Genomic DNA, 15,538 nt, shown 5'->3' with positions numbered 1-15,538 from the left:
AAACCCACAACAACCTGTCCCATAGACAACCAGCAGGTCAGGGTGATGGCTGGGCTAGAACCTCTGCCTGACAAATGCCAGCTTTCCATGATCCATTTCTCACCCAGAGATGCATCCAAACATCCAAGTTCCCCACAGACTCAAAAACGCTGCACATCTCGATTTATCTGTCTGTGCTGATCAGAGCTAAAAATACCCTAGACAGAAATGTGGCAGACCAGTTAGAGGAGGAAAAAAACAGATCCTTCCACTTATTCAGAATCCTATTTCCTTGGTCCATGTTAAATTACTAAAGCAATTCCTAGCTTGTAGTGACGTAAAACATAAAATTCACTTGAGGTTAAAGAGTTAGTGCTTTAAAACAAACATTGCCAACCTACAAGCACAAGATAACAAATGCTAAATTACCCTCTTCCGTCTTCTGATAGATGGCATGCAAGCATTTGGAAGATGCTGTACATGAGACTACGAGGAAGCTTTCTTTTCTCTTTGCCCCACATGGAGATTATATTACACATCAAATTCTGCAGAAGCACCATAGTATTGTATTTAGCATATGTTATTAATAAGTTAGTCTCCTTTTCCCTGTTCCTCAAACCTCCTACACAGCCCCAGCTGTGCCTTGCCTAGAGATGAAGAATAGTGACACTATTTTCTGCTGGCATATACAGTAGGTGCCGGCATTTACGATTAGGAGTTTCACACATTCATCAACACTCAAAAAATGGAACAAAGCACATGTGGATTTGCTTACACATAATTTCCCCTCTGACGCCAGAACTACATGTAAGCAAGACCGCAGGGTTAACCCCTAAAATGTCAACCCCACTCTTTTCATGCATTTTCTAGCCCCACCCCACATGGTGGCCGATAATGTGAAATTGGGTGAGGAGGAGGAGGAGGTCATGTATTTTCCAAACACTGTAAAGCAGGGGTCTCAAACTCAACTTACCTGGGGGCCGCTGGAAGTAGAGTCTGGGTGAGGCTGGGCCGCATCAAGTATTCCACCACTGCGGTGGTGGTGGGCCGCTCATCCCGCGGCCGGCCCAGGCACCACCGGCGCTTTGAAGGCCGCAGGGTCCCTCCCCCGTGCCCCGCCTGTCCCGGCAATTGGCCCGCAGGCCATGAGTTTGAGACCCCTGCTATAAAGAGAGGATGGGGAGATTCAATGGCAGCTCTGCCATGTCACAGCTCCTTCCAGACTGAAAAGGAGAACTAAGTTCAGTGCCCAGTAGTGTTGACCGCAGTTTTGTCCCATCACTGATTCGTTGAGACAGTCCATTTTTTGGAGCTACGGTTCCAATCTCCAGCTTTATTTATCGTGCCTGGAGACATCCAAAAGTCTTGAAAATGGCAGCAAGCCAAAGCAGGTATCTGTCACAGGACCCAAGCATGGCCCAAGGGCTTAGAGGCGTCTTCATTTGGATAACTTTGTCCAGTCAATGGGGGCAAAGAAGGGATGAGATTTGATGTCCTCAACTCCAGCGATTCCGGCACCGAGACGCTCCAGAGAATTGAACTGCAAAAGCTTAAGACAAAGTACAGTTAGTAAGAAGGTCAGTTTAGGGAATGAAGCAACGTAGCAAACATGTCAGCATACTAGCACAGAGCTTTGAAGTTTCAAGTGTGTTGGGAAACAAAATTAAGAATAATATACTAAAAAGGAAAAAGAAGTGGTTTTATTCCACAAGCTGGCACAATTAGCGATCATTTCTAATGAAACCTCTAAGTTATACATGGCCAACCCCTCTTTAGCTACATGAGGTTTCTAGGAAGAAGTGATTACCCACATCCTTGCCCCTTCTCACCTTCTTGAGGGCCCCACTGGTGCCAATTTTCACTTTCCTCCGACCTTGGCTGCACACACCATTGGCAGAGAGCTCCTCAGCTGCCCCCAAAGACCCTACTGCTTCGATGCAACAGGCATCTCCACTGCAGTGCCCTCCAGAAGTTTTGGACTTCAGCTTCCATCCCTAACCCTCGCCAGCATTACCAACGGCCAGGAATTATGGCATTTGTTTTCCAAAATCCCGGGAGGGCACCGGGCTGGGGGAAGCTGCAGAAAACATGGAACATTTATTCCTATGCTTTTGTCACCTGCTGCCCATCTCACAAGGCTCCAGGGAAGTGGCCTTGACCCATCTACGTGCTGCATTTGATTGCTTGACAAATAATTAGGTGGATACTTAATGTACTCCCTTTCTTTTTCCTGTGCACACTCCCTGCTTTTCTCCTATTTCCTCTTTATATTCTTCTTTGGTAAATGTGATTAGAGAGCCAGCATAGCACAATGGTTAGACCGTTAAACTGGGACTCAGGCAATCTGGGTTCTAGTCCCCACCTAGGCATGAAGCTCACTGGGTGACTTTGGGCCAGTCACACACTCTCAGCCCAGCCTACCTCAGTGGGGTGGTTGTTGTGAAGATAAAATGGAAAAGAACTATGTAAAGCACCTGAGCTTCTTCACAAGAAGAAAAAAAGGATATACATGTAATTTAAAAAGGATATAAATGTATAATAATTAATAATAATACTTTTCAAATCTGGCTGCACAAGATCTCTGTACCTCAGAAAGGAAGAAAACTTCCTCCATGTTGCTTATTACATGTATTTATTGCCTATTTATACGACTCAATAGCCAAAGATCTCTGGATGGTTTAAAGTGATAAAATACAACATTATAACAAATCATGTGAATGTTTAAATGTTTACAACTAAAGCATAAAATCCAAATAAAATAAAACTGAAATAAAACCTACCAGCAGTGCAAAGATTTAAAATACAGTAACAGATTTCAAACAACAGGAACCAAAAGACAAAACATGCCTGGCCCACTTGAGCTACACTGTCAAGTTTTAATGTTAACAGAAGGGAGGGAGGAGAAGATGGGCTGATGCTTGACCAGCAGAAGCTTCACCAACGGTCCTATTATTTTCAGTTAAATAAGCCACAAGCTGTGACAAGCTCGCTCACTCGGCTTAGGCTGTCTAAGGAGTGAGGGGGTGGTATACAGGCTCAAGTTGCCTGATGGAAAATACCCTGTCAGTGTTATGTCAGTGTAAAAACACAGAATGAGGTATCTGTTGTGACTGTAATTGGTTACTAGTGAGGGGCAAAAAGTTTCCCTCTCACTATTTCTTTGAATGGCGGCCTGCTAACTGTGGGTAAGGTTTCTATACTAAGGAAGAGAAGCATTCTAGGCGTCAAGGTGCACAATTAATCCTCTTTGTTTAAACACTGGACAGGAGAATCAAAAAGGTCAGGCATTCATAGGCCAATTAACAAACATTCTATTAACTATCACTGGCTCATAAATATAGATGAGTGGGCTGGCAGATACAGAGATGATGGAGAGCCCTCAGTCAGAAAGTCCTGGCTGAGACTGCATAAATTCATCCTGTATCATGTATCATGTTATGTTGTGTCATTTACACATAAGCAAAACAGGTCTTCACGAATAACAACAACAACAAACAGGTCTGGGAACCAAACAGTTTGGTGGGGTACTTTTGTGACCCCAGAAAGACACAAAAGACAGTTAAGTCTTTTTAAAATCATCTTTATACTTTTTGAAAGCTAAGCGTCTGACTTAAAATCTCCAGTAAACAGAAATGAAATGCATTCAGAGAAAACTTTTCTATGTTCTTATAAAGTTAGTAGGCCAAACTATTGTTATGGAGGGAAAAGGTCAGTGGTGCTACGCAGATTTTGCTATTATCCATAGCAAGATGGAGCAAACCTTAACTTATTAGTACTTGCTGAGAACTGAAATCCTGCCTAATGCTGACAGAAATTTCCTGGCCTTTCCTGTGCAGTGTTTGCCTTGCCTGAGGCACTTTTGGCTGTGGTTACATAATGACCCCAAATGCAATTAATGCTATGTTTCACAATGACATGGATTGACAACCATCTGAGAGGGATGGTTCAGCTGAGAATTCTGCCCCAAGCAGGGGTTGGACCTGATGGCCTTCTGGCCCCTTCCAACTCTACTCTTCTATGATTCTAAAATAAAAGACACTGTCAAGGAAGAGAATAGAAATAATGTGTCTGCTGTGGTCAGTTCAGGCAAAACCTAGGCGAGAAGCTGAGGAGCAGATGACCTCAAGAAGATTTTGAAGACAACCAAAAGACTTCTCCTTCACTTGTGTCCTAACCATATGGAAAACATTTGCAGAAACGGAAACAAGGCTGTTCCTCTTTTTAAAAAAATAGGAATCCATTATGAAAGATAGTTATGGTCCAAGCCTCTATCCTTCTAGTGAGCTCCTGACCAGAGAAAGAAGTTCAGGTCATGTCCCTGAGCCAACACAGAGGAGCTAAGGGGAGTGGAAGCAAGAAATTATCAGTTGGAGGCGGTTTTAATTAGGCATAAGTTAAAACAATTTCTTTAAAGTAACAGTACCAGACTAAGAAGAGTAACAAGTGTTATTAAATTTTACAATGTATAACAAAGATTTAAATACAGATAAATATATGTTTGCTTTTACTTTTAAATAAACTGGACTCATTTAAAAGGAGATTCAGTTTTATTAGGAATATTATGGCCATGGCAAAAATGTAAGGGATGAAGTATTAAGGTATATTTATAAAATATTTCACCAAGTGGGGTGTGAGAGCCAGCGCTTCCACATTTAGGGGCAGTGGTGTGATTTAGCACAAACCCCCACAAGTGGCAGTAGCAATAGGGTGGAGGGCACCTTCTGCCTACACGGAGGATGCTGAAACACCCGTTGCTTTCCTCCCTCGCATAATGTTCAGTGGGCATCTTTACCATCCACATTCACAACGTGTGCAGCCCTGCATTCCAGCCCGTGTTCCTGTGTTACTCACTGCAAGTAGCTCCCAGCTGGCCATGGCCCCCTGTGGCGTGTTCCTGTGTCAGGGGACTCAGGACTCCAGGCCACGCCGTATGAAGTGGCCTGGTGCTGACAACGATGCTTCGTGGAGCCTGGCTGTGATTAATCTGCGCCAGAGCCTCATCACTCCTCCCTTCCCTGTATCCTCTGGCATCTTGGAAGAAAAGTGTTATTAATAAAACCTGAGGCAGTGAGGCATGGTGGGACAGAAACTCCTAGTCTTTCCTTTCTGTTATTGTGGAAACATGAATAACCCTCGCAGATGTGGTCCTTGAAGGAAGAGTGAGTTACAAACTGAGTGCAACACATTAGCCTAATATGTATTGTTGCTCTGAAATTCCAACTAAAACAGCAGTGCCTTTTTCTTTCAGAGTCACCATCTTTTGAGTTTTAGATCCCTCCTACTTAAAAATAGATGTGTTGGTACACTGCGGGGTAAGCTGCAGTGCATCATTAAGGGTTACTGATTCGCAGTATTTTAAGAATAGCAAATAAAACTGAAAGTTAAACAAAAAACAAGAACTTCCATCACAGCTGACCTCTTGCTAATTGCTTATCTTTTAACCTCAGTGTTTCTCACCTGTAAAATATGAGTATTAATTGCTTGTCTTTGCCCAAGTCATTGTGCAGCTCTGTTTACCGATTGGACAGTTCTGTGATCTAAAGAAACACCGATAGAGGCCCTGGAGTAAGGATGTGCTGACACAGCGATGTCTAGCTCACTTGAGCCCCATGGGCTTCCTGCTTGCTTCCAAACTGGTGACTGGAAGCAGGTTGGGTTGGGTTTTTTTTCCTTCAGATCCCATCTGAAGCAGTCGCACTTTTTGAAAAACGCTAATGAAATTTGCACAGTTTGCACAAAACATGGTCTTTTGTGCGCATTTGGACCTAATGCAATTTCCTAAAATCAGTCAATTTGTCAAAATGGACATCCAGAAAGCAGGTGGCCATCACACCATTTGCACAAATCACTAAGTACCATATGGTTTTTGGGTGATGATTTGTGCAAATTTTCCAATTATGTACACATTTCAATTGCAGTTTGTTTTTTGTTTACTAAATGCACAAATTGTGACCCATTTTAGAAATGAGACTCGCAAGTCAGTTCCAATCACACCATACTGAATTTGCTGGGCTGGCAAACTTGAACCAGGAGGTCCAACTTACGTATGAAAATCCACCAGATTTCATCCCCCAGCAGATTCCTAACACTTTCTTGCTTGGCAGGTAAAGATCCTAAGGCCCACCAAGGCACCTGAGAGGCCACAGGATATTTTCAACTCTTAGCTCCAAGGCAGGGCTAGTGCTCTGACTTCAAAGCTAGGAACTAGAATTCTAACACAACACTTCCCATTGCAGCCAGTGTGAAAAGAATTGCACTGGCTGCCAAAGCCAGGAAAGTGACTTGGGAGTGGGGTGAAAGGGGGTGTTTCAGGGGCAAGATGGGGAGAAGAAGAGACTGGGGAGGCACAAGGTATATGGAAGCTGCTCCAGCCTTCTTCCCTTCTTCTCTGAAACACTCCAAGTCAATGAAGAAGTCCTACAAAGGATCATAGGGTAAAGTAGGTAATTGACTTTACTTTGCCTTTTCCCCGCACAAGGCTCCAGTTGGTGGATCTTGGATAAGAATGCAAGGATCAGGCAAGAATTCAGCTCTCTTTTGCCCACCGGACTTCTTTCCCTTGCTCAGCCCTGGCCAGGAGGTAAGCTGAGCCGAGATCAAATCCAAGGAACCTCAGGATTATCAGAGTCTTCTTTGCAGAAAGTGTGCAAAGTACAAAATTCTTTGTGAAAAGAACGTTAAGCCTGCAAGTCATGTGTGCTGAAGCAGAACTCCGCTTGCACAGATGGCATGCGCAGAAGCTGGCCTACAGACTTGCTTGGACTGGCATCTTGCTGGATGCCCACACAAACACTTGGTACAAGGCAAGTTTAGGGCAGAGAGAAAGCTGGCCAGAATCTAGGGAGCCAAGCTAAGGAAATCCAATGTATTCCCACCCCCAAACCAGATTCTTTAGGCATTGATAATCTTGGGGTTCTAGGGAATAACAAATTATTTTTATTACATTTCTATAAAGCCCATAGCCAAAGCTCTCTGCATGGTTTACAACAATAATCATAACAATCGCTAAGGTCATCCATCCAGATTCTAACCAGGCCTGACCTTGCTTAGTTTCCAAAATTAGACAGGATAAGGTACTTCAGGCTATATGGAAGCTACATAGATTCCACACTCCTGATCTGTATTGTCCATTGTAACCTTTCAAATCCTTCCCTGATTTCTTATAGCTTGTGGTTCTATGTTCAACAGTGATGCAGTCTGGCCTGCCGGTTGGGGATACTTGCTCTTTGCTCCTTTTCAAGCTTCACCTTGTTGGTATCTACCAACCCTCCAGTTTTATACTCTGTAGCCATAGATCCAGGATTAGCAGCAGGTATATGCCCAGAGGAAGCCACTAAACATCCTGACTGCCTGGCAATATGTGTACCTGTTACAATTCTAGTATTTGTCAGCACATGCTTGTTGTATGCAGACTTTACATTTTCAGGTGTACATTTCTGAGAACCAAGGTGTATATTTAACTTTTTACAAGTAACAGGTGAAGAGGGCTGAGAAACCTATAAAGGCTAGGAAATCTCAAACAAAGTGTACAGAAAATGGAGCAGCTGATTGCCAGGATTATTAAAACTAAGCTGCTTGTTTATGTTGCACTGGAAAATCAACAATATATTCATGGGGTGCTGAATTTATGTAAAAAGTGAAGCCAACTCGACATATCTGAGGATTTTGAGAGAGAATGATTGCTTGAAAGGAAGTAACCAGCAAAGAGGCATGAAAATATTTACCAAGGATAAAGGAGCAGAAGTTTACATTTTGCCATCTTATGAGACTGTCGCATTCTAAATGAACAGATCAAAAGAATAATTTCATTTCTAGAATTTGTCTAAAGAACTGAGTACAGTATAATGCAACTCCCTACATCCAATTGTCATTTAGGGGTACTCTATATTCTTTTGGGCACATGTCTTCAAATGCATACACCCAATAAATCAAAGTGAGAAATTCCCCCATAAAATGTATTCATTAGCACATCTTAAGTTGACTCCACCACTTAAAATCTCTCTAAACCTCACCTGGGGAAGATAACTCGGATAGCAAAACAAGCCTTTCCTTTGTGAATGTACATGAGCTGGGTAGATAAGCAGTCACAGACACTGTCACTCGGCCATTCTCTGGCTAATGCAACGAGTGACAGCAGGTGGGAAAGTTAGGTGCAAAGAAATTTATGTTCTGAAGGTTTTCTCCCTTTGCAAGAAAGGATCTTTAATCTCAGAAAGGCAAATGCAGAATAAATTGCAGCCGATCTGCATGGATAGAAAACATGCTGGTTATCACTGCTAGCTGGGACAAGCACTGAGGAAGACCTTGCAGGCAGAATGCCAGTCGAGACAGTCTGAAGAACTTCATCTCAGTTTTGAGTCAGAGGCCTCTTCATTATGGAGTATCTACTTAGCGAGACTGAGAAAACCATTTGCAAAATAACAACAACAATAATGTTTTACAAATGAGGTCACCGCTTTTGGAAACAGTGTCACAGGACACATTTGGCATGCATGTGCGCGCTGTTCCTCTCTTCGCCGTTCTCTGATGGGCTGACCCAAGTAACCTCAGTGAGGGGGTTGAAGAGGAAAATCACAATGACAAATGACCAGCTATGCCAAGAGCCCTTTTTCCTTTTCCTGACAAAGCTTCCTCCAAAAATGAATGGTAGTTTCCTTGGATAGAGACACAGCAGAAGGTTGATTTAGTAGCCAAACGGAGCAGACCTCTTCCACTGAAGTCAGCCACGTGCAGCCCGGGGCTGGAACACTTCCCTTCGGACATGGGCGGCTTTGAACTTGGGGAGGAGGGAAACAGCAAATGGCCCGGCTGAATGGTCTCAGAGGAGTGGAGCACAGCTATGCGTTGCCTTATCCGTGCTCTCAAAGATGCTAGTGGTAAAATTCCACTTATTTTCAACCCCTCGGTGAAAACAGGCGGGGGAGAAGCTAATCCTCTGTCAGATGAAGTAATGGATAAAATTTTTGAACCTGACGGCACATGCACAAAGTATCACTTTAATCCAATGCATCGGCCTTTAGACTTGAATCAGCCATAGCAGGGGGCTGCTGTTGGAGGCCAAGTTCATCAAATGGGGAGATTTGTGCTGTCAATTTGGGACCCTGAATATATTCCCACAACCACAGCTGTAAAGCCTCATGTACACCATCCTCTATATTTTTAAAAAAAATCCTACCATGACAAAGCACCTTTAAAAAGATTAAGAAGCAACCTGTCATGCACCTGCTTTTGAACTGCTTCCAAAAGAGTCTGTAAGCATGTGGCCCTTTGCAGCTGCATGCATTTTTATGTATACACCTGACACCTTCTGAAGCAGTTCTGTCCTGGCTGCCTCAATGCCTTGACCTGAATCAATTCTTCTTGTCTTGAATCAATTAGCCTTGAATCGATTTGTCCTGTCTTGAATCGATTTGTCTTGACTTGAATCGATTCGTCTTGAATCGACTCAGGACATCAAGGCAGCCATGGCAGTGCAACTAAGATACTCACGAAAGAGGACTTCCAGAACTGCTTCAGAAAGTGGCAAGAACAATGAGATAAGTGAGTTTGAAGCAACATGTCTTTTGATCACACCTTGTTTATAATCTCAAATTTTATTCTTTTGGGAGGCCATATTTTCTATTTAAGTTTACCAAAATGGCTATTTCTAGATTCTGGGAATGGATTAATTCACTTTCCATTATTTCTAATGGGGAAAATTGATTCAGACTTCGAACGATTCACAGTTCAAACAGCCTCCTGAAACAAATTACGTTTGAAGTAGAGGCACCACTGGATTTGGCTTTTGTAGATCATTCCAGCTCTTTGCTACTATTCAAACTTTAAAGGAACAGACTGTTCTATTTGCTGAGATGCTAAATAAAGATGGGGAGATTCTGGGGTAAGAGATGCAGCTCCTAGGGACTGCACCAAGATAACCCACAGGCCTCCCAGTGCACTTTCATATTTGAATTGGGGAATGGCTTCCCCCTCAGCCCACCGAGTATAAAGGCAAAACCAGATGCAATACTGTTACTCATGGAATTCGTAATTGCACGTATTTTTAAAGGTACATAGGAGCTGCAGAAGGAGGGTATGGAAGAAGTGGTGGGTTTTTTAAACTCTTTGTCCCATGATGCTACTGTTCTGTATCTGCTTACCTGTTTCTGCTATTTGCTTTGGAAGGGAAGCTCCTATTGGTGTCAGCTCCACCTTGGCTGAAAATATCACTCCCAGAGAAATAGCAGCTGACCAACAGAAGGCGCCGAAGGTGGGCAACTGGTTGCTCTCCATCTGTTATGGCCTACAGCTCCCTTCAGTCCTGGCCAACAGGACTGAAATGGTCAGCAATGACTGGAGTTGCAGGTCTCAACATCTGGTGGGCAACACGTTTCAACCCCTGGACTACACCCTTGACCAGGACCTGCAGCAGTCTAGCATGCACAGACATATCACATACCTGCTGAAGAAGTGACCTTGCCTCCTCTGAGATGTGATCTGGCAGGTTCAGACAGGTATGGGTGTTTATACCTGCAGGATGGCATTCCAGCAGGGTCTAGGAAAAACCAACAAGAAAGCCGATGTATTGTTAATATGCGCAACGATGTATGTGAAGCTGGCCTGTGTCCCTGCAGTCATGATGCCAAAACAGGAGTGCTGAGCCTCTTGCTCCTGCACCCGCTTCCTGCCTCAACAGCCAGCATCTCGAGAGAGAGGCACTGCAGCCTTGAGGAACACGACATGCGTCTTTTCTGTTTTGAACTACATGCAGGGGAAGCCGGGAAGTGAGCAGGGGGCAGGATCTCCCATCCAACAAGGAACTGCTGCCTCTCTGGCCCTGCATATAAGCTTGTTACCCTCCAGCCTGTCAGGGAGGAGGAGAATGGTTTGGGGAACCCGGTTCACTTGGCTGATTGGGTGTCCCTGCTTCTGGCCAAGCCAGCACTCAAAGTGGGCTTCAAAACTTAATCCCCAGTTTTCCCACTGTGCAACTCGCCTTTATTTGGCCTATGCCTTTCTGGCGTTCTACAAGGCCCCCAAAGTACCAGAGCTAATATAAAATTACAAGCGCCTCCTACATCAGAGCAAGAATCCATTGAGGTGCTGAGGGCCACTTTGGGTAGAGTGCTGCACAACAAATTCAGTAAATAAAAATAAAAATCCCCCAGCCCTCTACCTGTCTCCTTTCCACAAACAACTTGCATTCACTGCTTTCACGGTTAAATATATTTTGTTCCTGCATGTTAACACTTTCAAAAGGAGTGTATACTCTCCATTCACTGATTTGTCCTGCAAAAGGCTTCCTGCACTTTCAATCTTATCAGCAAGGTCTATCTTGAATTTAATTAAAAGTGTCTGAATTAATGCAAGTACTGCTCTTTTGCCCTAGAAGTGTGTGTGTGGGGGGGGGGGCATGCACATGTGTGCATACATGCATCTATGCACACACACAGCAAAATGATGCAACACTATCAGCTGCTCTGAATGCCTTCGACCTGCTGTATTCTGTATGATATGAAAGTTCTCATCCTGCACTTTAGTTAAAGGAGCTACTGCAGATTTTCTCTCAGTTTCTAAAGCCTGCCACATCTCCGTTTGCTAAATAACAGTTAGCACCACCTACCTTCCCAGTAAGGAGTTCAAAAAGAAGGGCACCCAGACTCCACCAGTCGCAGGCCTCTGTTTCTTCAAAGACAACACCAACTTCTGAATACAAGACATTTGCAATTAATATCCTGAGGTCAGGTCCACCTTCCACCTCATATTGACAAGGAAATTCTAATGCTGGTGGAGCATCTCTCAAGGGAGTCAGCCCTTTGGCCATCCCTACTGCAGGCTGCTCTTCCTCCCGCCCCCTCCGGTCCCCCCATAGCCACACATCATTACAGACAAAATAATTTGCTCTTCAGTTTGGAATATCAATAGGGCCTCTCTCCAGGCTTAATATTTCCTCTTACCGAACACACACACAATATCCCACCCACCATTAAATATGGGAATACATTTGTTCCACTATCTCCATGGGAAGTCAGTCTGAACAGAAAGGTGCTCCCCTCTTCATTCTTCAGGCAGGGTGCATGGCCCACAGCAGAGATGGGCAGCATGTAGCCCCCTCTGCTCCCCTGCAGCCCCCGCAGCTGCCCCCAGTGGCTCTAAAAGTCAAGGAAAAAAAGAAAACGGAGGTTTGCCGTCGAAATTCGGCAGCAAGCTGCTATGGAGGCTTAACAAGGTCAAACTTCGCTTGCAAACAGGTCCTGCCAATCTTTTCTTCACACCGGTGGTTTGGGCTGGCCCCAGAATGCCACCTCTGCTCTAGAGCATATTTTGACATCTGCTATATGACAATCTCTTAAGTGGACCCGGAGCCACTGAAAGGACAGGCTGATGGCACTCGTGGCATGGCCTTGAGAAAGTGGCTCTCTCTCTCAGAAGTGAGGGCAGGGCCCTCCGTGCCCCACAGTGCTTCTCTTTCTCACCTCCTTTTCTTGTCATTGCTACCACTTGCGTGTTTGACCGACAGAGAACTGCTAAGCGAGTGGGTGGAAGCATCTCGTGCTCTTCCTGTTGCCATGACCGTCGCCTGGTCCAGAGCAAGAGGCGGGGAAGAAGCAGCCACAAGCAGTGGGGAAGAGGAGCAGCTGTTCCAGGGTGGGGTGCAAGGATGCCTGTGGGCCCCTGCTAGGGTGGGAGTGATGGGCAAGTGTCCAGCCATGTTTATTCCTGACGCTGGCCCCAAAGCCTGAGCTGCGTAGGATGTCTCTACCCTGTGTCTTTTTACCTGTCAGTAAGCCCCACTGTGTTCAGTAAATCCTATTTGCAAGAAAGTGTATATAAAGTTGTAGAGCCTTCTGGGATGTTTAATGCTTTGGCCAAGGGACTTTTTACTTTCCCATCCCCACAATACCACCATTCACGCTGCTTTCCTCTCAGAGTCATCTATTTCCACTTTCAGAACTGAAGTAAGATGTTTTCCTTAATCTAGGAGAAAGCTGCAGGTAAACATTTGCCATCCCTCCTTTGAATGGATCGCATTATTTCCCCTGCAACCTATTGACAGTAATATGCTCAGTATTCACATCAATAAGGCTACCTTTACTCTTAATAATGCACCACAGGAGGGGGAAAATGAGAAAGCCATGGGTTGTGAAGTGCTTTCAAGTGATACACAGTCCAACTGGCTAATGTAATTCTATATAGCGAAAAAGGTCCCCTCACCCCCCAAAAGCTTTAGTAGTGCAGTAAATGTAAACCCCAATACCGGTTCTTAATAATGAAGCAATTTCATTCACATCAGCAAAGGCATTTACACAATAAATGGCAGTGACCTATAAGCCTAAATGACTAGCTGCTTTGCTTTCTCTCATATGATGGAGGCTCCTTCTAACAGGTCTCTGCATTAGGTGCTGGTGCTGACATGTGCAGGCATCACGCAGGGAGGGACTGGGGGAAATTTGGATTTGGAACTATCTGGACATAGGGCCCTGCCTTTACACAAAATCCAACTTTTGGTCCATCTTACTCAGTGCAGACCTCTCATATAGGTAGTGGCAGGTTTCAGTGAGACTTTTTCCTAGCACTACCTGGAGAAGTTGGCAATTGGGCCAAGACTCCTTGTGCTTGCAAAACAGCTGATTCTTTCATAACATCCCTGTTAACAGCATTCTGTCTACTGTTATTTATTTCCCACCTTTTCCTTTCAAGAGCCCAGAACAATGTACATGATCCTCCTCTCCATTTTATCCTCACAACAGCCCTAGAAAGCATGTTAGGCTAAGAATCAGTGGCTGGGTTCAGAGAACATTGCAACCCACACTCAAGTGTTGTTGTTACTGAAGCATAAGTTGTTGTTGATAACATAGGTTATTGTGTTGTTTGGACCCAACTAAAACAACCCAGAGCTCACAACCCAGCAACAAACCATGGGTTGTCTTCATGGTTTGTTCATGGTTAACAAGCCACTGCTTGTTAGCATGGCTGGGTTCAGATGACACAATAACCCACATTTCAGGCATGATCCAGACACAACTCATACTCAGCCTCTGAGTGTAAGCTAGCACACGTTTTCTGGACTTCACCTAGTGGGTTTCATGGCCAAGTGGGATTTTCGAACCAGGGTCTCCTACATCCCAGTCCAACATTCTAAGCAGTGCACCACTCTGGATCTCGCACTGGTTTTTATATTGTGTTATGTACCAGCTGAGACAATACACCATGAAAAGCAGACTCTCTCTTCTAGCTGAGGTTCCACACTTATCTCAAACTTGTTTTCAGAACAAGCCAGGGACTGAATGCTGAAACTTCTACACTTGATAGAAATGAGGCCCTACAACTCCTATCAATACCAGCCAGCAAGAGCAATACCCAGAGATTATTGGAGCTTTAGTCCAACATCTGGAGGACCACCCATACCGACCCATACTAGGCTATTGCCAGACCAGCAGTATCACAAATCTGTTTGCCCCCCGCCCCCAGACTGACATGTCAGAGAAATGTTTTAGTTGTGCTTTTCACAAGAACCGGATTCTGCAGTACAGGTCTTTTACGTATTTCTAGATTTCTGCACTTATCTCCTCTCTGCCTCCTGCCTAAACTTGTTTTTGTTCATTCTAGATCCCATTAATGCTATCCTTGATCCATGAACTGCCAGCTGGGAGCTCTTTCTCTGCCTTGACTTTGCACTGATTGGCCCCTTACCCCATCCTGACCTCATGGCACAGTGTGCCAGGAATTCTCCTGATCGAAAATCTTTTCTGGACTTTGTCTTCAACCAGTTGCACATCTCTGAGCTCCTCCCACATTCTGCCCACTGGATAAACACTTCTGCACCATCTTTCCAATTCACAACCCTAATCAATGAAGGGTTTACAACAACACTTGCTTGTATGTTCAGTAAGCATTTTACAATTTCTCTCACAGCCTTCTGGAATATCAACAAAAGGCTGAAATATAGGAAACACTTCATTTAAAAACCTGCTGCCATTTACTTCCTGCTTCATAAAAGAAGAAAAGGGAATCTCTGTGTGCTAGGAAGGATCCTTCTTTTTACTCCTGTTAGCTGCAACAAGAGGGATTTAAAACTTCCTCTGAAGCTATCTGGCAATATAAAAGGACAAAGTTGTGTAGAACAGTGTTATCAAAGATGATAAACATTCACTCCCAACCTGCCCTTTCTGCCACTTCCAGTTATGGTGGAAAGCGACTAATTCTTATACATATATCAACACACAGGTCTTGGAGCCTAATGCAAGTGACATCTTTGAGAATTATGGCTTCACTGGGGACTGGACTTTGTTCCTGATGCTTTGAGAGATATTGGTGAAGTGAGTGATTTGTTGGGTATATTTGTCAATACTATTTTAAAATCAAGTACATACATTCATTTGCTCATTCAACAGGAGAGCAGTGTGGGAACAGGTGGACTGAAGGTCAAGCTACCAAACTACCAGATTTGGGAGGTTCCAGCCTTGAAGCTTCCCTGCCTGTTAGAACTTCTACATGCACTTGAGTCTCTGGAGTTAATTGCAATGTTTCTTTTCCCCCACTCTACTTATAAAAAACCCCAATGTTTCTTGTAACAACT

At 44.2% G+C, this 15,538-nt stretch overlaps 1 protein-coding gene across 7 annotated transcripts in view; it reads right to left on the bottom strand.

Moving 5' to 3' along the window:
• Positions 1-1,088: 1,088 nt before the first annotated feature.
• Positions 1,089-15,538, bottom strand: part of RPS6KC1 (ribosomal protein S6 kinase C1) — a 112,529-nt gene continuing 98,079 nt past the window's right edge. For all 7 annotated transcript variants that reach the window (XM_044424124.1, XM_044424528.1, XM_044424608.1 and 4 more), the window contains 3 exons: positions 11,582-11,664; positions 10,418-10,513; positions 1,089-1,528 (listed from right to left, as the gene is read on the bottom strand). In XM_044424124.1, the coding sequence (XP_044280059.1) occupies positions 1,418-1,528; positions 10,418-10,513; positions 11,582-11,664 (290 nt within the window). In that variant the 3' untranslated portion in view covers positions 1,089-1,417. The remainder of the gene's footprint in view (positions 1,529-10,417; positions 10,514-11,581; positions 11,665-15,538) is intronic.

Source organism: Varanus komodoensis, unplaced genomic scaffold (genome assembly GCF_004798865.1).
Source record: "Varanus komodoensis strain SLA01 unplaced genomic scaffold, ASM479886v1 scaffold1, whole genome shotgun sequence".
Lineage (NCBI taxonomy): Eukaryota > Metazoa > Chordata > Lepidosauria > Squamata > Varanidae > Varanus > Varanus komodoensis.
The sequence above is the reverse complement of the archived record's forward strand: the minus strand, read 5'-3'. Positions and strand labels throughout refer to the sequence as shown.